We start from the raw sequence: 23775 nt of genomic DNA on the forward strand, positions 1-23775 counted from the left end.
CTGTTTGGTAAGCTTTGAAAGAAGAACTGCAAGGCCAAAATGCATTTATGACATTTTAAAAATTACAGTTTCTGGCTTCTTAAACTGGACTTTGTATTTTCTCCACGTGTCTCTGTGGATTCTCTCTGGGAAATCATGCTTTCTCCCACAGTCCAAACACATGCTCATTAGGTTAACTGGTGATGATAAATTGACTGTAGGTGTAAGTGCGATGGACTGGTAACCTGTCCAGGGTGTAGCATGCTTCTTGACCTATGGCAGCTGCAATATGCTTCAGCTCCCAAATTGGAGAAGCATTTAAGAACAGTGCTTGGTTGCGTGGAACTACAAAGCAACAAGCCAGTGTTCTTCAAGTGCCATTCCAAAGCCCAGATAAATCGGGAAGGTTGGATCAGGAAGGGCATTCAACATAAAGTATTTGCCAAATCAAGAATACAGATCACAAAGATCAGTCAGGGCTTTAATTTTATTTATGTAGGATGAAATCACAACAACATTCCACAAGGTGCCTTGTATTTTAAGGTAAAGACCCTACAATGATACAGAGAAAAACCCAAACAGCAAACAACCCCCCCTCTGAGCAAGGACTTGGCGACAGTGGCAAGGAAAAACTTCCTGTTTAAAGACACAGGATGGGGTGAGGGTGTGTTCAAAGGCAGTGAGAGAAGACATGCAGAGGGTTAGTTTGAGCATTTTTAGCATTTGGCTTGAACACCACCAAAGTCTAGGCCTCACCCTAAAAGAGTAACAGAAGTTAAACATATACTGTGTAGAGGATGAAAAAAAACCTTTTATACACATTCACACAACAAGTACCCACTTTTAAACATCTGCAAACAAACAATAACACTGCTCTTATCAGTCTGAATGTTACTCTCCTTAAACATTTTTTAACTTGAGAAAACAATGTGATCACAACATCAGTTTAATAACTGCAGCACATTTCCACCACATAATATGATGTTTTAAAAGTTCCCAATGATGATCAAATTTCATTTTACTTGAATTCCCTTTCCTTACTAGTAATACTTTGAGAGGTGTGCTTATTTGCTTAACATTGTCACTGTTAGGTACTTTCGGCTTAAAGGTGATTTGAGCCTAAATCAGACTTAATCAGGCTAGCAAAGAGCTGTTACAGAAGCTGCAAATGAAACGGTGGATCTCTGCAGGATGCTGCGATATCTATGTTGATGAACTGTTACTTTAAATTCTGAGTAAATCTCCAAGAGTTTTACCTGCAAAGCCTTGTTGTCATTCAGTATTGGTCTCATATCTAAACGTCTCAGCTGATGTTTAGATGTATCGCTGGGAAGCATTGTTATGGATTCTCATTGGATGCGGCTAATTGGTAAATTTGCAGAACTGGTGCTTCTAATGAACATATCTTTTTGTAAGCACCACTCTTCTTTTCTAAAGGCAATACTCAGAGAGCCAGTCCCACCACATTTCTTGAAAATGTTCAGATTTTTTGACCTTCATGTCTTAAAGTAATGCTGGATTCATGTTTTTCCTTACTTAGTTGAATGGTTTAGCAGTGCTATGTTAGTACAGCAACTGACACTATGTCAGCATAATATAACTGATGATAATACAACTTATAAAAGCTGGAAAAAAAAACCTTGAACTATTATGGAGACTCCCTACTCATCAGCTTTTAATCTGCATGCCATTTGCTATGCTTAGCACATCCTGACAGCTCTGTATGAGCCCCAGCTGCAAAATTGCCATTGATCCAGTCATATCACTCTGTATCGCTGAAGCAAAGGGGAACATTTCAGTGATCTATACTATACTCGTTACATTAGAGTGACCTTGGAGCTTCATGAATATATGCACTGTCACTTTAAAATCAAAATAATCTATTAATGCAACACACAGATCTAAAAATGTCAAGTTTGTCAGTTTATTTGAGCGTACAAATGTTTCCAAGTATACAAATGTCAACTACAGAGGGCAATATATATATGGTACATGAGATGCAGTTTGTCAGGCAAGTGTAGAAGTGTGAGCAGCACAGGGTTATGGTCAACAAACAATCAGTTTGCTACTGAAGGAAAGATGCAGTATTTATTACAGGAGTTCTGTTGTGGCCAAAGCGCACTGTACAGCATAGACTGCTTATCTTACACATGAACTTTCTCCATTCTCCACTTTAATTTCTTTTCACATTTTGTGGATATTAAACACTGTGTGGAACAGTAAAGGTTCAAGCTGGTCACAAACATCTGAAATTTATTCATCTATTTCTAAAAACATAGATGAAGATATTGTTAAACTAAGAAATCTTCCCTGAATAACACAATTAATACTTTTAATATGTCACATGGCAATGTGCACCCAAATAGCAGATTCATCTTGAACAGACACACAGGTTCCTTCTAACAAAGATAAAAGAAGAAATACAAAAAACTAAGACTCACAGTAACTTCCTTTTTGAAACTTTCATATTAAAGGTTTTCTTTACCTGATTTAAACAGCATGGCTAAACCCCATTTCACTCTCTGTTACATATTGTCATACGATATTTTTGTATTGCTGTGTTTGCCCGAAGCTCAGAAAAGACTATATGAGGTAAAGGCACCTGCAGGAACTGTTTGGTGATTCGGTCTGATAGTGATACGATTTGGTGGATTTATAGGTGATTTTTCTCTGTTCACAGAATGTATTCACATGAATTCACAGTAGATTTGAGGAAAGATACAAAAAAAAATACAAGTTTCTTTGATTCCCTGACATTTGTATGCATTACATGGTACAAACATTCAAAACAGAACTCTTAATGGTAGTATAATATTAACCTATCTTTTGTTTTTCCCCACAACCTCAGATTCACTGCTCTAACTTTCTTTGCATTCCAACAAATGTGAAGGGACCTAACTTAAATATTATAGGTCAGTGGGGTTTTATTAATCATTTTTATCAGGCAGCAGATGTTCAGGGAAACACAACCTCTCATCGCTGGCTCACTACAGCAGTTGCTCCAGCGCACTCTCCATAAAACCACCTTACCACAGGAGCTTACTTGGAGCTAATCATCTTCATTGTACCCCTCCTCAAAGCAGCGGTTGAAAAAGTTCAGCACTGAGCTCAGAAAGTAGTGTTGACTCTTTACTGAAATAATGTTGTGTCCTTCATCTGGGAATATCTAGTCAGAAGGAAATGGAAAGGAGAGTCATTATTTCTTTGTAATAAAAAACATAGAAATGATGTATATTCTAAGTGAAAGAAAGGAGTTCCAAAAACAAAATAAAACATTGCCTTGATATTAACATCATAGTACAGCCAACAAAACTACACCAGCAAATACCAGTTAGCATTGGTAATAATCAGCTGACATTGATGAAAGACAAGAAAACAATGAACGGATGAACTGGTGACAGTATGTTCTGATCTGCGGCTAAGGATCTCCTGCTAAGATCTTTTTGCCATATAGCACAGGGAACCTTCACTTGTCTTGTAGACTCTAACCACTGGATGCGCTCAAAGGACTAACATGCTAACACTATTAGGCAAGTGGTTATAATGTACTGACTAAGCAGGAATTGTGAGAGTTCAGGCTGGGCTACTTGTGTTTTCTCTTTACACATTTGAGCAGAAACTGTTCAGAGGTAACAACATAGCAAACATGCTCCAGTGCTACCCTATGGTCATCAGGATCCACACTCCGCACCACCCCAAATAAAATATGCAAATACAGTGACTATATAGAATCAATCTAAAGTGTATAAAGGAATTGAGACACTCATGTTGAAGAATACAATTACTGTAATAAACTAATTAAAAAATTAAAGGAACACTTTTTAATCAGAGTTTAGCATCAGTTACATTTTATAACTTAACTTTGATATGATATTGATCTGTTCAGTTAAGCAGCAGAGGGGCTGTCAATCAGTTTCAGCTGCTTTGGTGTTTTTAAAAGCTCCTCTAGTGCAACAGTTACTAGAGGGGTCACAATGAGAGGATGGGAATTAGAGAACCCCCAAAATAGTAATGGCTTTGCAAGTTCTTTGGTGTTTTTTTTATGGTTTTTTTTTTTTGTTGTTGTTTTTTTGCATTTGGCTAGCAGGGCACTGCTGTGAATGTATCTGACTAAACAATCAGAAACAGACTTTATGAGGGTGGTCTGAGGTACCAACATCTTCTAGTGGGCCCTGTGCTCACACCACAGAGACTGATTGGCATTTGCTACAGCATTCCAGAATTAAGAATCAGAATAAAAATCCAGCATGATTTTCCCATGGAGATCTGAGGAGTTTTCAAAGTGTTGTGATTTTTTTGTACAATTTTGTTGAGCAGTGGGTGTTAAACATGACATGTGACCATCACGATCATGTTCGGGGGAGTAGCATGCATCTGAGTGCAGGGAGATGGCATATACATTTATTTTAATGACTTTACACCCTCCTGCTGATCAACAGCTGGTAGAAATGAGAGAAACTTGACTTATAACATGAGTATACACCGAATTCCTTTTTAGTATGAAAAGTATCTCAAAAGAACAGAAGTGTAGGGGTCTGAGCTGTACCATTAAATGAGTTTTTATTTTAAATACCTCTTTTTAATTGGCTACATCACTGTGGTAGCCAGTTTAAAAGAGTGTATAACTTGGTCTGGAGCAGATTAAGTTTTTTTTTCTTACAGTTTTCACTGCTTCATTTCCAAAAGAACATAACATTACAAAGTAGCTGCCCTTTTATACGCAACCCGCCGAGGCATACCTTACTAATGCCACTAAAGAAAGCTGTGATGGAAGTTACAGTAGTGTAGTGTAAGTCACAACGTCACATGAATGTGAACGCATTCAGATGATGATTCAGAAAATATGTCATCTGTTTTAATGCTGGTATTAATCTGCTGCCATGTCAGTTCTACACTGCTGGAACTCCAACTAAAAGACTGAAAATTGATCAGTTACATTTTTCAACTGTTTATCATATTTCATGTGCCAATGCCAGTGCCTTAACATTTCTCTTTAATCTGGCCTCATTTAAAAGTGATTTCCACATCTCCATCATCAGACTACAAGACTGTGTCAGACTTAAATGCACTGAAGCCTATAATATTTAAATTTACCTTTAATGTGGAGCTTGCACATCAGTGCACTCGTAGTGCAGTTGTTTCTTTCTAATTAATAATATTAATTGTCATTTATATAAATTCAATAGTAATGGCTCTTAACTTATTTCAGCACCATGGGTGTTGCCATTAGATTTATTTATTTATTTTTATTCTTCATAGGTCTCTGTGGCTAGTTTTTCTGACAATGTTTCAGTTTGAAATAAGCACTTTCTCATACAGAGAAAGAATCAAAAGATGTCACATGCAGTTTTGTGTACCCAACTAATGCAAATGAAAATCAAGCTGAAGGATCACAGTTTTAACAGACTGGGGGAGATCCAGTAACCACTGCAGAGGCACAAATGCAAGGGGGCATGCCAGGACTTTTACTGAATTATCTAATTATCATCTTATACGAGAAGATGATTTTGAAGGCGAAACCGGCCACATTTAAAACGGATTTTTTTTTTTTTATCTTTAACCACAGTTTGTAAAATCTCGCTGACACAAAATAGACTGTTTGGAAAATTATTCATATAAACGTTGCCTAGCATCTGCTCACACAAGCAGCTGTCCACAAACATTGCTTTAATTGCCAAGACCTGATTATCTTGTGCAGCAGAAAGAAACCATCACATATCTGACCACACTGCTTTCTGATATGGACACATGGGAAAGCAGAAGCTTTTGTTAAATGACTTTTCAACCTTCAGAGAATAAAAATAAGAAGGCTGGTTGATAAATTCACAAACACAGCACATGGGTCCGCTCTTGTTAGGGAACTGAAATGAATGTCATGCAGAGAGGAGATGGCAGAAGTCACCTGGAGAGTGTAGTTAACATTTGATGCAGACAGCAGTTTGACCAACTCAGCAGAATGCTGGAAATGAACATTGGCTGTCAAGAGAACAAAGAGTTGCAATGACAATTTACAATGCAATAACTTTGCACAACAACCATTCACCCCATTATGCAGAGCATTGTTAGGAATTCAGTAAAATAAAAGAAATGCAATAGTTAGACTAACACTTACAGTTTTTTTTCCTTTGCATTCATTTTTATGTTAAATTTGCAAAAAAGAATTGTCAGTATGTACTTATTTACAGTTAATTTGGCAGTAAACCCTACTTAATTCTACAGCTACATATCTGCTTCATCATGTTTATCTATTCCCATGCTCACCATCTGCTGTGCCGTGGATAATAAGAAAGTTCAATGGACTTGCAGGTCCTGTGATGTTGCTGAGCAGACTGGAAATCTGCAGGAGACAGTGAACAGTCACCACCCAGTGCAGAATCAGACACAGCTTAACTATATCAGATTTAAATCTAATAAAACAGCTCATAATGTTGAAGCCATTAGCATAAAACTTTGGTTAGAAGACAAGAAACTACATCTTTAAACAGCATCAGTTCCCACTCATAAATATTTATAGCAACTTCTATCAGATGCAACCAAACACAGATGGAAGTGTCAGTAAGCAAGGGTGGATGTACTGAAGTAACAAAACTGTCAAGTGACTGAGCAGCAGAGATCAAAGCTTCCCTTAATGAGTTTTAATTTTGCGCTGCCATCAGCAGAACTTTGTACTTTGCTGATCTTAAACAGAAACTTCAGTTGCAAAGGTGAGAGGAGAGGCAGTTTGGACATCTTAAAATCTGTTTGCATCTGGTGGTGCAGTGCTAGAAATACTGCGGAAACAACAGTTTTGATTTTTCTAGTTCAACCCAGACCAGACCAAAACAAACACATTTTTCTTTTAGTGCCTGCAGTGTTATTTATCCATGTAGATTGTTTTTTCATTAAATTTATTGGGCATAATTTAGAAACGCATACACCTGTGTTTATTAGAGCCCATAATTCACACTGCATGACAGAACATAACATAAAGCCAGTAAGTCTAAAAAACTCGCTGTGGACTTTGGACTGTGGCAAAGCATAGACCAAAGCACGGCCATAGAAACATATCTAAAACTTTGAGTGATCTAGGAAGCACAGTGGCCTCAATAACTGCAAAATGAAAGATGATTGAAACTACCAGGACTTTTAACTGTTATAAGGTTCAGACATTGCCAATGAGATATATATATATATATATATAAACAAAAACACCCAGCACGCCCCTGCGGGCGGTTTATCCTTCAAGCTCGGGTCCTCTACCAGACGCCTGGGAGCTTGAGGGTCCTGCGCAGTATCTTAGCTGTTCCCAGGACTGCGCTCTTCTGGACAGAGATCTCCGATGTTATTCCCGGGATCTGCTGGAGCCACTCGTCTAACTTGGGAGTCACCACACCCAGTGCTCCGATTACCACGGGGACCACCATTACCTTCACCCTCCACATCCTCTCGAGCTCTTCTCTGAGCCCTTGGTATTTCTCCAGCTTCTCGTGTTCCTTCTTCCTGATATTGCTGTCATTCGGAACCGCTACATCGATCACTACGGCCGTCTTCTTCTGTTTGTCTACCACCACTATGTCCGGTTGGTTAGCCACCACCATTTTGTCCGGTTGGTTAGCCACCACCATTTTGTCCGTCTGTATCTGGAAGTCCCACAGGATCTTAGCTTGGTCATTCTCCACCACCCTTGGGGGCATCTCCCATTTTGACCTCGGGACTTCCAGGTTATACTCGGCACAGATGTTCCTGTACACTATGCCGGCCACTTGGTTATGGCGTTCCATGTATGCCTTGCCTGCTAGCATCTTGCACCCTGCTGTTATGTGTTGAATTGTCTCTGGGGCATCTTTACACAGCCTGCACCTGGGGTCTTGCCTGGTGTGATAGACCCCAGCCTCTATGGATCTTGTACTCAGAGCTTGTTCTTGTGCTGCCATGATTAGTGCCTCTGTGCTGTCTTTCAGTCCAGCTTTGTCCAGCCACTGGTAGGATTTCTGGGTATCAGCCACCTCCTCTATCTGCCGGTGGTACATACCGTGCAGGGGCCTGTCCTTCCATGATGGTTCCTCGTCTCCCTCCTCTTTCTTGGGTTTCTGCTGCCTGAGGTATTCACTGAGCACTCGGTCAGTTGGGGCCATCTTCCCAATGTATTCTTGGATGTTCGTTGTCTCATCCTGGACTGTGGTGCTGACACTCACCAGTCCCCGGCCCCCTTCCTTCCGCTTAGAGTACAGCCTCAGGGTGCTGGACTTGGGGTGAAACCCTCCATGCATGGTAAGGAGCTTTCTTGTCTTTATGTCAGTGGCTTCTATCTCCTCCTTTGGCCAGCCTATTACCCCAGCAGGGTACCTGATCACGGGCAGGGCGTACGTGTTGATGGCCCGGATCTTGTTCTTGCCATTCAGCTGACTCCTCAGGACTTGCCTGACCCTCTGCAGGTACTTGGTGGTTGCAGCTTTTCTAGCGGCCTCTTCATGGTTCCCATTCGCCTGCGGAATCCCCAGGTACTTGTAACTGTCCTCTATGTCTGCAATGTTGCCTTCTGGTAGTTCAATCCCCTCAGTTCTGACTACCTTCCCTCTCTTTGTTACCATCCGACTATACTTCTCCAGTCCGAACGACAGTCTAATGTCATTGCTGTATAGCTTGGTAGTGTGGATCAGTGAATCGATGTCTCGTTCACTCTTGGCATACAGCTTGATGTCATCCATGTACAGGAGGTGGCTGACAACTATATATAGATACATATATATACATATAGAATAGAATAGAATAGAATAGAATAGCCTTTATTGTCATTGTACAGAGTACAACGAAATTGGAGTGCCACTCCCTTGGTGCAAGTTTCAATAATAAATATAAATGTAAAATATAAAAAGTACAAAAAAAAAACAATCGTAAGTACTCAAACAATAGTATGTACAATATATACAGGATAGCAGCATTAATATAATGACAGTATGAATAGCAGCATAATATAATGACAGTGACGGTATGGAATAGGTTCAATTGTTTTTGTGCTTATTTACTACGGTGATAGCTCTGGGAAAGAAGCTATCCCTGAATCTGTTTGTCCTGGTTTTATGTGACCTGTACCGTCGGCCTGACGGTAATAGTTCAAACAGTTGATTGCTGGGGTGAGAGTGGTCCTTGATGATATTGCCAGCTCTGCTGAGGTACCGAGAGTTTGCAGTGACCTCCAGGCTGGGCAGAGAGCAGCCAGTGATCTTCTGGGCTGTGTTGATGACCCTCTGCAGTACTTTCCTGTCTGCAGCTGAGCACCCTGCATACCATGTTGTTATGCCGTACGTTAGGATGCTCTCTATGGTGGCTCTGTAAAATGTCACCAGCAAGATATATACATATATATATATATATACATATATATATATATGTATGTGTGTGTGTGTGTATTAGAGGTGGGAATCACCATACATCCCACGATACAATATTATCACAATACTTAACGCACGATACGATATTATTGCAATTTTTTAAAATATTTTGCGATATTCAGATTCTGTACATAAAGGTAAACTTTATCAATATTTATTTTATCTAATATCAAAGTCTCACACTCAGTCTCTCATTTCAGTCAGTTTTATTGTTGACAAACTGAACGGTTTGTATTACAGTCTAGTCCAACTTAACTGATTGCAACCATCTGGTACAATTATAGCTATTCTGAACTATGAAATTTATGAAAACTATGCAGCCCCTTCAGCAACAGAAGAATTTGAAAGTAAATTAAAACAAAATATAATTTTACATTAAATAAAAAAGTTTTAAACTTAATTAATATAAAACATGTCTTAAATTAAAATAAGTAAACTGTCATGTTTATTGCTGCCCAAAAAAAAGTTAAACACATTTGGACAGTGAAGGAATGTCAGGATTCTTGCTCAGAAAAAGGATCAACATGCTCTGAACTCAGAGCATGTTCCATTCCACAAAATCCTTTTTTGTAACAAAATATCGATTTCTGCCGTCCCTGTATCGATACATTATTAGCAAACAAAATATCACGATACTACACAGTATCGATTTTTTCCCCCACCCCTAGTGTGTATATATATATATATATATATATATATATATACACACACACACACACACACACACATATAGTTGACGGCTGCACATAAAAATAGCAACACAAATAAACCTCAGCCACTACTGGAGAAGAAGTGAATTCTACAGTGGCACAAAATAAAAAAAAATCAACACATATTTATTTTTAACAAAAATTCAGAAAAGGCACAGGGATAATACATTTTTTAAATTCTCCACAATCAGTGTGCACTCACTAAATTATGGCAACAAAATGAAGGTTTTGCAAGCATGGCTTGCAAGTATGTAATCCCTTTGCTGCTGCAAATTGTGGTGAAAACTTGATTGTGATTGACAAATTAAAACTAGTAGGCAAAATTTATAAAAACAGACACACCTTTCTACGATCCCATGACTTACACTGTACATTATAAATTATATACACTGCAGGACTTAACCTAAAGCCTGCAAGTACAAGAAACTCACTGGAGACTTCTCACTGTGCTGAGATAAAGATCAAGGGAAACACAGAAACTGAAACTTTAAGTGTTCTAGGGAGCATCGTGACCTCACTGACTGTTTGGAAACATCGGAAATGTTCAGAGAGACAGGAGTCCAACCAAAGTGAATGATCAAACAATGAGGGCTTTCATAAATGAAGTTATTAGTGTCCAAACATAAAGATTTGAAGAACTTCTCTGCAGAAAGAGGTTAAGGAATGATGACCACCTTAGCAGTACTATACCAGCCAGGTCTGTATGTAGCTACTCTGAATAAAAAGGTGCAGCACGATAGTGCTTAGTGTTTGCTAAATGTAAAGTTAAAAAACAAATGAGAATATACTATGATCTGATCAATCAAAAACTGAACAACGTGTGCCATCAGCTGTTGTTATCAACTATTAATACTTTGATACACAGAATCGTGGTGGAGGTAACTTCATGGCATGGGTTTTCTTCTCAGAGGCAAAAACTTGGAAACTGATCATAACTGGGGAAAAAATGAAGTGCAAAAAGAGTGAAAGTTTGTATGAAAACTCTGAAAGAGATGGAGGGCTGTATGCTGCAAATATAGAAGTAGATTTACAGAAATTCTGTTGTGGCACTGACAGATAACTTGCATGAGGGTTAATTTCATGTGGTTAGTTACTAACTGTGCATTTTTGCACTGTTCAGTGCTTTTTCACACTATGCCACATCTGCAACATCTTTGGTTTCCTACCACTAAACCCAGTCTTGTCCCTTTACATATTTATCACTTCCACTTACCTGGGTAACTTCTACACCATCTGTTCACTTTTGAACCACAAATACTTACAGGAAAAAAAAATTAAAGGGATAAAAAAAAACAACTCTCCCCTTTGAAGTGTTTCCTGTAAGTATTTGCTGTTAATGTGAAAGTTTTAAATCCCGTCATCAATCTGTGAGTGTCTGCATTCAGTATTCTTGTATTTAGTATTAGAGTTGTGACATAAATAAGAATTATTAGCTAGATATGAACATGTTATATGGAACATAATAACCCAAAAACCCACCACTAACATACAAGTGTACCTGGTATTTGTGGTCCTCTCTTGCTGGAAAGCCAAAGTATTTCTCAGTGAAGGCAGACCCTTTATCGAAAACCAGAATAAAACTGTTAACAGACATGGCATTGTTGTTTTAATTAACACATGATTAATCTAATATTACTTCTTCACTTCATGGTGGACAAATGGTGACCATTAATAACCAATCTTACTGCTCAGTGGAACCCCGACTTACGAAATTAATTCGTTCCCGAGGGTCTTTCGTAAGTCGAAAATTTTCGTAAGTCGAAGCACCCATCTCGCCTTTTGAGTGAACGATAGGCTATAGGCTAATAATAGCTAACAACACTCGAGTGAAACAGCTAAGCGCGAGTACGAAAGCAAAGGGGTTGTCACATGATTCGGAAGGCATTGTGGGCATTGTAGGCATTGTGGGCTCAGCCAATCACAGCCAGCGGATTTCGTAACACGGGCAAAACACGGGCAGAAATATTGCCCTTCAGTGCCTTCATAACTTGAATTTTTCATTTAACGTGGTATTCGTAAGTCATAACTATAACTAGTGACAATATTATTGTAAAGTCTTGAATAAGCTTACCATACAATCTCCAGTTTGTTATAGGAGTGACAGCAATGCCACACCTTAACACAGAGCTGTGGGAAAGGACCAGGAGTGTGGACAAGAAGCCTCCATATGCCTAAAAAAATATAGAAAACAATGTTTTTGTGAAAAAAGAATTAAATAAAGAAATAAATTGCTAATTTTTATGCGTGTTTTAATTTCAGTTAAAGAGGCTGTTACCTTTCCATAAACTCCAACTCTGTTGGCATCAATATAGGGCAGCTTTACCAGATGCCTGAAAATTAAAAGAACATTAACTAAATGTCATTTTGTACGTAGTTTGTATGTAAATATTATCTGTACCAATACATACTCGAGTGCTGTGAGCTGATCGTGAACGTCAACAGTTCCCGGTCTCTGGAAAACCTCGTGTAAGATCCTCTGACCCTGGCAGCCACTGCCCCGCCCATCCAGATGGGCCACAATGACATCATTGGAACTGACCAGAACAGAGTCCCAGCTCAGGGAAAAACGGTCACTCACAGCCTGACCACCAGGGGTGCTGTCACTTTGGAAGGCAAAAAGAGTTTAGAGCGCCAAAGTTTTCATGAAAGGATGCAAAATAAACTACAAAAATTGAAGAAATAATAACAACAACCATTATGTTTTAAACACCTAATGGCCTCTAAAACATTACTCTTATACTCTTCTGGAGAGGAGGGCGGTCCCTATCTTTAGGTTGGGATTTCACTGTAGTCACTGTATAAACTCACTCTACAGTTCTTAACACTTCAACTGAAGCAGTAAGGCCGACAATGAGGCATTCTCAAAGTTGTTAAAACAAAGTTACGTACAGGACAAGTAAAAGTGGGTACTCCTTCGCTTCATCCAAAGCTATCGGGACGATTAACTCCAGGCGAAGTGCTGCAAAATAAATCAGTGTTCAGCATTCAGTCCAGAGGAGATTTTGGTGAAGATTCAGAATAAATTTTTATATGCAATGCATGTACATCTATCCCTCAGACTACATCAAAGCTCTGTGCGCTGCAAGGTCAACACATCATTTATTGGTTAATAAAAGAAATGGGAGAAGAACTGAGACTTTAGAGGTCAAGGCAGGTAGCACAAAGCTGGTATTTGAAAAGATTTACATTCATTTTAGCTTTAGTACATCCTTTAAATGGTACCATTTAATTCAGTTGACAATCAAAGACCGCGTGACTTGAGTCACCTAAGTGGACAGTGCATGGAAGTTTTCTCTTTTTTCTATATAATATCATAATGTGTGATGAGGTCATCAAAGTTTAATTTGATAAATAGAATACAATAGATTAAAATAGAATAGAATAGTCTTTTATTGGTATTGTACATGTACAACAAAATTGTGGGTGCTCCATGCCAACCGATCAGAAATAAAATATAAGCGCCAAGACAGCAGGAATAAATAACAAACAGCAGAAAAATATACAAACTAAAGGAAGATATGTAAAACAAGACAAAATGCACACACTGGAGAATAAAGTGCTTGTAAATAGTGCAAAGGACTTGGTTTGAATAGAGTCTGTGTGTGAATGGCCTGAGTGATCAGGGTTACTCAGACCATGGCTCAGATTAGTAGAGTGGGTGGGCAGGTGTAGTGTGTGGGGGTGGTAGTGTTTGTTACCAGTCCGAATGGCCCAGGGAAAGAAGCTGTTTATAAAACCTGAGGTGTGGGGACTGAATGACCTGAGGTGCCAACCAGAGGGCAGTGGGTCAAATAGGTGGTGGGCAGGGTACAAGGGGTCTCCTGTAATCACCCTTATTTCCTAATTATGTTCCAAGTCTGGGGACATATTTATTATGGATTTTACACATATATGTAAACAGAAGGAAGGAAGAAGGAACCAGCCCAAGCAAGATGGTGTAGCTCTTCATTGTAGTATCCTAAATTGAACATCAGAGGAAGATAAAATATGACGGGGAGGCAGAGAAGGCACCTATACTTATTAATTGGACAGCAAGCAACAGCTAAAACACCTGATAATTGACCCTTATCACCACCATCACCAAGAGAATAATGCACCAATAGAATAAACCATGCTAGGATGCAAACAAAACAAGAGCAAAAGAAGAAAAACAGGAGTTCAGTAATACTTTTGGAAACAGCTCTTGGAGTGTAAATGATTGAGTGCCAATGCTGAGTAAGAAGCTAAATACATCACATTTCTTCCCAATTTAGGAGGACAAAAGCTGTTATTTGGTAATGCTTGCCGTTTTGTGATGCGAGTCAGTGGCGGTCCCAGCCTGTTTAGCGCCCCGGGTGAACACTCCCTCTATCTATAATTGAGTGATCTGCATATATTAGTGCTATTTCTTAGTTGTGTAAAATCTGTAATATAATGGATTGTTTGGAGTTTAGTCTGTTACTGTTGCTATTTTTACCATTTCTTCTTGGAGCAACTGTAACCCACATCATTTCCTTAGGGATTAATAAAGTATTCTGATTATGATTCTGATTGTTTCAGGATACATGATTCTGATTGTTTCAGGATACATGATTCTGATTGTTTCAGGATACATGACCTGCCATTATCCAATGGCAGGTCATGTATCCTGAAGCAATCACCACAACATAACCTAATAGACCTATACGTTAGTTCACAGATTCGCTTTGTCTAGGGTGTATTTCTATGTAGTGTGTGAATGTGCCCATATGGAAAAGATATATATAAATCTTATAAAGTTTTTATCTGTCTTGTATGAAGCTTGTATGAAAAGCACATATAAGATCCCTTGAAAAATTATATAATGAAACTTGTATGTTTTGTATACTTACTAAAAAAATATATGAAAGTAATGAGAAAGTGGCCACTTTCATGAGTAAATCATGTATGTTTTTACTCTCTCGCGCTCACTTTTCGCATACAGAATTTCGAAAAAACATTGGTGCAAATTATAACTCTGTGTCATAATGTCTGGTGTTTTTGTGTTTGTTGGTTTGTTTTTATTTTGTTTTATTTTGCGAGTTGGTTATTAGATGCTGCTCCAGCCAGTCAGTGAATCCCCCGCCGCCCCGCCCTCTCCTCCCTGTGCTGTAAGTACCTCGCAAATGGAGGGCGCCCTTACTCCCAGCAAATGTGCGATAGAAAGCCGATCGGTGCCTATGCCATTCACAAAATGTGCTGGCTGACGTCGGGGCACCATGAGTACGAGCAAAATTATTTTTTTTTGCCGATGCCCGTGATGCCGCCCCCCACCACGATGCCGCCCCGGGCAACCGACCGTGTCGCTCGTATCAAAAACGCTACTGATGCGAGTCATGTATCATCCATCACTAATTCTCTAATTTGACAGACACTGTTAACATGTTTGACAAGTTTCAGGCAAAACAGTACACTTTTTTTGTTCCTACTGCACAATTGGGCAACTACACTAAGATTAGAGTTGGATGTCTCGAGACCGGTCTTGAGACCACATTTACGTGGTCTTGGTCTTGTCTTGTTCTTGTCTTGGTCTCGGATCCCTCGGTCTTGTCTTGGACTTGCCTCAGATCGACATAGTGGTTGGGAGATTTGGAGTCAACAGTATCCATGACACACAACGTAACGTTCGATAATGTGTCATGCGCAAAAACATCAGCTCTAAGAGCCGTGCTTAGAGAGTGCTTTGTAGTGAATCAGAAGAGTCAACTCCCATTGAACGAGAGCCGGCTCCTCACTTAATTTCCTTTCGCTGCTCAGCTCTCACACAGTGGCTCAGCTATGCTCCAATCCCTCCATATTGTGGCCAATCACATGCGAGGATATAGGATAATATTATTATGTGAAAAACAGAGAGGGTGAGAGACGCGACAGTCAAGTGGAGCGTGCGTCTGTGCTCTCTGTAAGTCAGTGAGACAGTAGACAGCGGTGAGGAAGGCTGTGTGAGTGCATCGCAAAAACACATAAATATGCCCGACACCCATAAACGAAGCAGCATCTGGCTGAAGTTTAAAGACTTTTTTTTTGTCTCGGCCTTCGTCTTGACTCGGTGTGTCTAGGTCTTAGTATTGGTCTTGTCTCGGTCTCGGTCTTCGTCTTGACTCGGTCTGTCTAGGTCTTAGTATTGGTCTTGTCTTGGTCTCGAAACCCTCTGGTCTTGGTATTGTCTTGGTTTAGGCGGTCTTGACTACAAGTCTAACTAAGATAGTCTGGTAATACATTGTCCTCTGATGGTGAACATTTTAGTTAACATTTGTAGAAGACAATCACAAAAATAGAGACTTAGGAATATTTTGATGGCAAGGAATTGCCAAAAATACTCATAAGAATCGGAACTTTTATGTAAATAACGAATAAATTCTTCTTTTGCCACTTTGCAGGCCAGTTATCCATCCATTCATCAATAGAATTCCCAAGCCAAAAAATTCCAAGCATTTCAGGCCTCCTCACATTGGAGCATGTGTGGAACACCTGACCTTGGAGGGATCGAAGAGACATCCCTGTCTGATTTCCAAACTACCTCAACTCACTCAAATTCTTGAAGTGGAGAACAATCACCCTCAGACTGGCTCCACTACAGACAGGCATATTGGTGGGCTTGAGGAGATCCTAGAACTATTCCTTCCAGTGGGAAGCTATGCCATCAGTTCAACTTCCACTATATACAGTATATATACATTGTGGGTGGGAAGTATTGTACAGCATTCTGGCACCTCCTTCAGGTAGTAGGGCCACAAGAAGGCTGGCCCTTGTGGCTCATATGGGCTGAGCCTGGCCCCATGGGCTAAGGCCCAACCACCAGCTTGAGCTCCTCCCCTGGGACTGGCTCCATTGTGGGGCCCCCAATCCTTTACCATACCTCTTCCTGAATCCGGTTGTTCAGTTTGACGTCACTATCAGTGTCTGGACCTAAACTCCGCTGCAGGTCCATATATCAAACGATCACTATGGCATTACTGAGAGTTGAAAAGCTGTCTAAAGTCTTTCATCTTTAATAAAATGATCAGCGTTCTGCTCTACCAGGTGTAACAATTGAGTTTAACATCCAGGCATCCATGAAAACGGAATTTATGACATTTAACGGAGTTAGAAGTTAGCAGGGAATTAGCTCGCTAGCTTCTATCTAAATACAATATAGCATGTCCTGACTGCGGGATTTTGGAAACAAATTAAAACACACAGCTCTGTTATCACTTCCAGCATAAATGAAGACAGAAAACTAAAAAGCAGTGACGTTTGTAGGGTTACTGAAGTTGGGCTAGCTGGTATATAATGATGTGCTACGTGACCGCTAGCGACACAGCTATGTTAGCATAATATAAACAAGCTAACTTTTTTTCCACTCGATAAAAGTTAACGTGAGTGTTCTCGGTGGTCAGGAACAAATGTAATCGCATGGCAGGATACTGTAAAAGGACCAAACTTCAGCCAGGAGAACAACTGAGATAATCCATCCACAATACGAGGTTAGTCATTCATATACTGCTGCATGGGCTGGGCTGTAGTTACATCCTAAGGTTTTAAAAACTGAGCTTAAATAAATGATTAGCGGTAATAAAAGCCGAGGGAGGTCAACAGTGATCACTGACTGTTTTAGGAGCTTTTTGAGATCAAATAGAAGAAAATACATAACATTAAACATGTTAACAACACAAAAGCCATATTAAACGCAGACTACTTTAGGCCCGGAAGTAGGATTCGTCGCGTCATCACTGAACAACCGGATTACACTTAATTTGGCTCTTCACTTAGAAACAATTTGCCTTGGAAGACTCTAGCATGGGCAAATTGCCGCCATGAACATAGCTCACTAGAGTACACAAACCTCTTCACTTAAATAAGATGGTAATTTGTGATGGGAGACACAAGTAATATAATACGTTTTCAAATTCTGGTGCAGTTATATTTTAGGTAATATCATTTGTATGACAGCACATGAGACAGAAAATATTTTTTATGCAAATTTACATTGTGTTTATTTTTGATAAGGTATTCAGATTTTCTGTTCCCATTCTTCCTTATTCTCTCATCCCTGAGAAAGAAGAAGCGGTTTATGTGAAAAGTAAGCCTGTGATTTTATTTCTGTTTAGCTTTTTTACGATGACAGGATTCCCATCTGACTCCGCTCAGAAGTCCTTAAATATGTATCATGTTGCCTCTAATAGTGAACACAGACTAGAGAGAGGGAGCCATATGGTGAGCCGTCCCTTCTAATTGATACAATATAGGGCTGTGCTTATGATTTCAGGGCTGTTTCATAATCACCAAACAAAGCTCTGCACCTGTTCACTCTGGTATGTTTATCCTAAAAAGATCTTAACTACTGAGCTCATGGGGATGTAATTTGCTGGAAACTATCTCAGTTATTGCTTTACATGCTGTTAAGGAAACAAGTTACAGTTACCCTACCTCTTCAGTGTCAGACAACTGAGTTTCCTGAACTTGGATGGAGCAGAAGAAGAAATTTGTTTTTCCAAGTGTTGTTATTACTCATTAATCGTCATGGGAGAAAATGTTAGAGTGGAGTGGTGATAAGAAATGTCTACTCATGCATACACAGACAATGAAAAACCAAACAAAAGCTCAAAGATGAATCTGAACAAATCGTTATTACAAATCACAACTTTTGCACATCATTAGAGAGGAATAAAGTTTCTTACCAAAGTTGTTGATTTGTACAGTTCTTCTTTCCCACTTGGGTATTGTCCTGTTTATCAGTGCATTTTTTAATTCTCTGTTATTTTCCAGAATCTTGTGCTCTGCTGGATGACAGCACAAGAAGAATTACTATTACTTACAAGAAAGCAACAAATATAACATCTATTAAAGAAAGCTTGTGTGTGTCTGCTAATTACTAGGAAAAAGAAACTGAACACGTCAAGAGTACCTCATTTAAAATCTTATTGACACTTATAATTATACCAAGAACAAGAAAATCAACAATATGTCCTCCTGTTCCTTTCATGTGTTTAGATGAAGAATGTTGTTGTTTATCTAATCTTACAGTGTTTCTAAATACACTGAAACAAACACATTTTCTTTCCTGACATCTAATTGTGACCACTCTGTCAGCTTAGTAAAGAATAATTTTTGACATAATATCAGCAGACAGACAATCCTTGAGTCTGTCTGTCAAAATTACAGTTTTAAACATTACAATAACCTTTATTTCATCTTTATTCCAGATTCTGCACTCTTAAGTAACATATGGTTGTTGTCCCCACACATGCAACTGACCAATCGTGTTGTTGTGATGTCTTAGAGCTGTGACGTCTTGGAAAAAGATGATTCTCTTTTTTTTTATTGCTTCTTGAATTGATCCTGCCAGTTTCATGTAGAACTTTCTACTGTCAGCATACATTATTGAATATTTCTTAATCTGCCTGTGTTCGTATTTGAGTCAGTAGTTGAAGTTTGCTGTCATGCTATCTGGTAAAAACGTAAAGTAAAAAGGCTTTTAGAAGTTATATAAAAATACTAAGGATCTGAGGATACAAAACAACTTCTTTTCATGGCATATCTACATCATTTCATGACACACTCACTTTAGATAAATCTGTTTGACATAAATTTTCTACAGTTTCTAAGATTCTGCTTAGTACTGAGTCTTTTTCGAAGTTGCAAAGCTATGACATCACAATGACAGTTGGAGTGATTGTCCTGAATACATGATTCATTCACACTTTGAGGTCCAAGTAATTTAACAAGTTGTATTAATTTCTGTGCACTTTGAACAGTGCACTTTGGACAAATGTTCCACTACATAAAAATGTGAAATGATAATACCAACTCTCAATCTGGAAGTCTGTAGTAGCGGAAGAAGTTGATCATTCCCCAGAGGCTGTTCTGAGTGCCTCTGATATATACTCAACAAAATTTCAAGCACTTAATGCTTCACCTAATTGCATCTTCATGCCCATTTTATAGGATTACGTAAACCTGCTGAATGATGATTTAATGACTTAGTCTCACAGACTTAATCTGCAAACGTGTGCTGACCAATTAATGCACTTTTCAGACAGGCAAAGTGTACTGACAGTGGAAAAAATCAATCTGGGCTCCCATATAAATGTAATGAGTGAAAGTCTAAATAGTAGATTTGTTTAAGTGTATCTGTGCAGGAAAACTTACTGTTCATATCATGTAGTTTGTGGAGAGTTGTTTGGGGTATTCCAGGTCCTGTAGAAATGTTTAAATATTAGTTAGTTCTGTGTTTTATTCTCAATGTTGTATTTTCCTTAGAAGGACATTGGAAAGAAAGAAGAAAGTGAACACTAGAAAGAATGATAGAATAGCAAATGAGATATAGATATAAAAATAGGCCTCAATGGCATTTTCTTTTACTCCTATAACTGTCATGGTCCCTGGGTCTTTGACACAGCATTGTGAACCTAATGAGTTTTGTTATCTCTGTTTCTAGTTCTTGGTGTCTAGTTGGATTTTTGCTAGTTCCTTTTGGTGTCTAGTCTGTCCTAGTCTTATTTCTGTATCTCTGGAAGTCAGTTATGTCTCCATGTTTATTTACCTTATGTCTTCCCACTCTTGCCCCTGTACCCAACTTGTCACTTAGATTTTGTTCAGCTGCACTTCCAGGTGTGTCCACTCTGCCTAATATCTTTCTGTGTACATATTGGCTGTCTCCCTTTGTTCTTTGTCACATCCTTCCTCATGTTGTGCATAGTCTCTGTCAGTCTGGTTTGGCTTGTACTTCCTACCCTGCAGCTCCATATTTGTTTTTTCTTTTGTTATAATTCAAACATAATTTAGGTTATCACAAGAGATTGTGCACTGAACACTCAATCAAACATAACTTTGGTCAGGAAACTGGTTTATTTGTCTTCTCCATGGACTCCCTCCAGAAATGGTATAGTAGAGTGACAAACCATTCAATGAGTGCTGAGCAAAAATCTATGGGAGAATTCTAAAGATGCAATGCAACGATGACAGATGTCCTGCATCTGCCTTAGAAAATCCAACCAATGGTCCAAAATGGAAAGATGTGAGCCAATCACGCTGGTTGTCAGATGCATCCATAGAGCCTCATGACCAGGGATTAAAGTAGGATTTGGCAGGTTGGGGAACCCTAAGATGAGGTGTAGCAGAGCAGCATGGGGAAAATAAATATTTAGATATATACTTAGTAACATAATAATTTGTTAAACTCCAGTAGATTTCTTTGTGCACAGGTTGACCTGTGCTTCTACTCCAAAATTCACTGCTCTCTGAGGATATAAGCATTTATGATGTCTTTATGACATCATAAAGCTAGTATTAAAGGTAGAATTTGGTGCATCTAACTAGCATCATTACCTTAAATATAAATTTCTGCTACCCTTGACATACACAGTAACATTGCCCATAAACATCACAGCCTGCTTCACACATTTCGCTAGCAGACACATTTTGTGACAAATTGCATAGCTTGTCTCTGTACAGATTCTCCGTCATTCAGATCAGTGTTTCCTAAGGAGCTTGAGATACTGGGCTTCTTTAAGTTTCCCCTGGACTTCTTTAAGTTGAAGATGTTTCCCCTCTCATTCGAGAAGCCTCTTCAGTTCTTAAACTAGAGAGAGAGTCCCAGGTATTTAAACCTTAGTGGAGGTTAAGACAAAAGCTGCTTCATCCCAAGGACAAAGGTCCCAAACACAAGCTAAGCCACATAGTGTATGCTGTGAAGTGCAGTGGGGAGTGCTCAGACCTCTACATGGGAGAAACCTAACATCCACTCCATAAATACATGGCACAACATAGAAAAGCCACCTTGACAGGATATGACTCAGCTGTTCATGTGCATCTAAAGGATAAAGGTCACTTTTTTCAAAGATCCCAATGTTCACATTTTGGACTGAGAAGACAGATGGTTTGAAAGAGAAGTGTAAGAACCCATGTCCACTATGAACAATGATCTTTGGATAGAGGGTATGGCTTAAGACACCAAGTGTCTGCCACCTACAATGCGTTTCTGAGATCCATTCCCAAGTGCCTCAACCCCCACTCACATCTTGCTTCAGTCCCGTCCAGTCACTTCCTTTCCAAGCTACTTAGACTGCACAGATTGTCATGAGAAGTTTTTGCTAGAGAAATGTAAGAATTGGTAGATATTTTAGGGTGACCAACTGTCTTCTTTTCCCCGGACATGTCCACTTTTCACGTTCTGTCCGGGGCGTCCGGGGGGATTTTCGAGATTGATAAAAATTTCCTTTTCCTATATTCCGACAGAGGACCCATGTGTGAGACGTCATCCCCGAACTGCTGTTTTGTGGGCGCTTGTTCTGCGCTCACAGACGGGACTAACAGCGCGCATCAACGTGCCTAATGATGTTTAAAAGACCCCAAAGCGCAAGTGCATCTTTTCAGACGAACTGCAAAAGAAATTTCCCTCCTACCGACCATAGCTGGACTGGCCATCGGGCATACCGGGCATTTGCTGATGGTGATTTTTTTTTTTACGGGCCAATGGTTTTGTTGTTGTTGTTGTTTTTGTAACGGTATAAACAATGAAAGGTGGTGGATTGGCCAGATGTTTGCAGATGTGTAAAAATAACTCGGTTGTTTGGTGGTGTCTATGTCGTAGCTTCCACAGAGGCCAGCAGACGGATGAGGGAAAGGGGAGACAGGAGGAGGAGAGACTCGAGGCGGCCGAGTGTCGGGTGAACTAAACTTCAGGTAAGAAGTTGTGACCTGCAGTCTATCTGGGTCAGATATAAACCAAGTTTAGGTGGAGTTTATTTTCGTTGTGCTGACTTTTTATAGTCAGTTACAATAACTCGTACTGCGTACTAGCTAGCACGACAGAGTTTCTATACAGCTGGGCCGGTGCTATAATGTTACTGATAGTGATATGATATCAGTTTGGATAAGTGGTGAGAAGGAAACATGAAGATGAAACCAGGAGATGTCCTTAATGAATCATCAGAGCTGAACAGGTGATGGAGAAACAGGGTTACCTTTAAGGTGACACGAATGAGTTGAAGGGAAGTTATTAACTGTTTCTGAGAGGCAAATAACACCAGGATCCTTTTCTATGTAGCTGACAGCTGGTAACTGTGGAGGGACGGGTCTAGCAAAGTTTTGCCAGGGGGGCCAGGTAGGGCATTAACAGGGAAAGGGGGGCTCAAAGAAATACTTTTCTTTCTTTTTCTCATTTAAAATGTCTAGCTTTTAAAAAATAATTATCTGAATCTTACAACCAAAGTTTTTATCTGATGTAAAATGTATAGAAATCATACATATACCAACAAGACAGTCTTTATGGCTTTGTCTATAATACCTGGTGGGCCGGTCTCTAGTCAAAATGCACTGGTCAATTTTTTTGTCCCAATCAAGCCTTCATAGCGACCCAGTACTGTTATTTTTTCTTATGCAGATGAGGCATTATTTCTGTACCATTATTAATTCCAGAGGTTTTTAAGTGGGGTTTTTTGCACTTGTTGACTTGTAAAAGCCTATATGACATATTTTATTTCATAATTCATTAACCGCACAGAGAAGGCTTCTTTTAAATATGTTTAATATGTTTCTTTAAGCAAGTTCTTCATGACTGAGCTAAGTGTCCTCTTTTTTGGAAATCAAAATATGGTCACCCTAAGATATTTGCAATACTTGTTGAGCCTAGATTTCATTATTTTCTTATTAAAAATCAGGTATCTCCATGCTGACAGTCTGCAACATATAAAAAAATTAAGTCACTGACCAGTAATATTGTTAACTGAAGGTGCTGG

At 39.3% G+C, this 23775-nt stretch overlaps 1 protein-coding gene across 3 annotated transcripts in view; it reads right to left on the minus strand.

Annotated features, from left to right (window-relative positions):
* Positions 1–1889: 1889 nt before the first annotated feature.
* The window catches only part of LOC101465887 (inactive dipeptidyl peptidase 10), a 168493-nt gene continuing 146607 nt past the window's right edge, over positions 1890–23775 (minus strand). The window contains exons 17-26 of one of the 3 annotated variants that reach the window (XM_023152362.3): positions 20186–20233; positions 18715–18813; positions 12950–13019; positions 12469–12663; positions 12336–12390; positions 12132–12231; positions 11559–11617; positions 6241–6316; positions 5882–5955; positions 1890–3145 (exon numbers count right to left, since the gene is read on the minus strand). In XM_023152362.3, coding sequence (XP_023008130.2) covers positions 3029–3145; positions 5882–5955; positions 6241–6316; positions 11559–11617; positions 12132–12231; positions 12336–12390; positions 12469–12663; positions 12950–13019; positions 18715–18813; positions 20186–20233 — 893 coding nt within the window. In that variant the 3' untranslated portion in view covers positions 1890–3028. Of the gene's footprint in view, positions 3146–5881; positions 5956–6240; positions 6317–8951; positions 9289–11558; positions 11618–12131; positions 12232–12335; positions 12391–12468; positions 12664–12949; positions 13020–18714; positions 18817–20185; positions 20234–23775 lie in introns of those variants that run through there. The other 2 variants (XM_004563080.4, XM_076875215.1) reach the window with 2 other exon arrangements.

The sequence above is a fragment of the Maylandia zebra genome, linkage group LG16, assembly GCF_041146795.1.
Source record: "Maylandia zebra isolate NMK-2024a linkage group LG16, Mzebra_GT3a, whole genome shotgun sequence".
Lineage (NCBI taxonomy): Eukaryota > Metazoa > Chordata > Actinopteri > Cichliformes > Cichlidae > Maylandia > Maylandia zebra.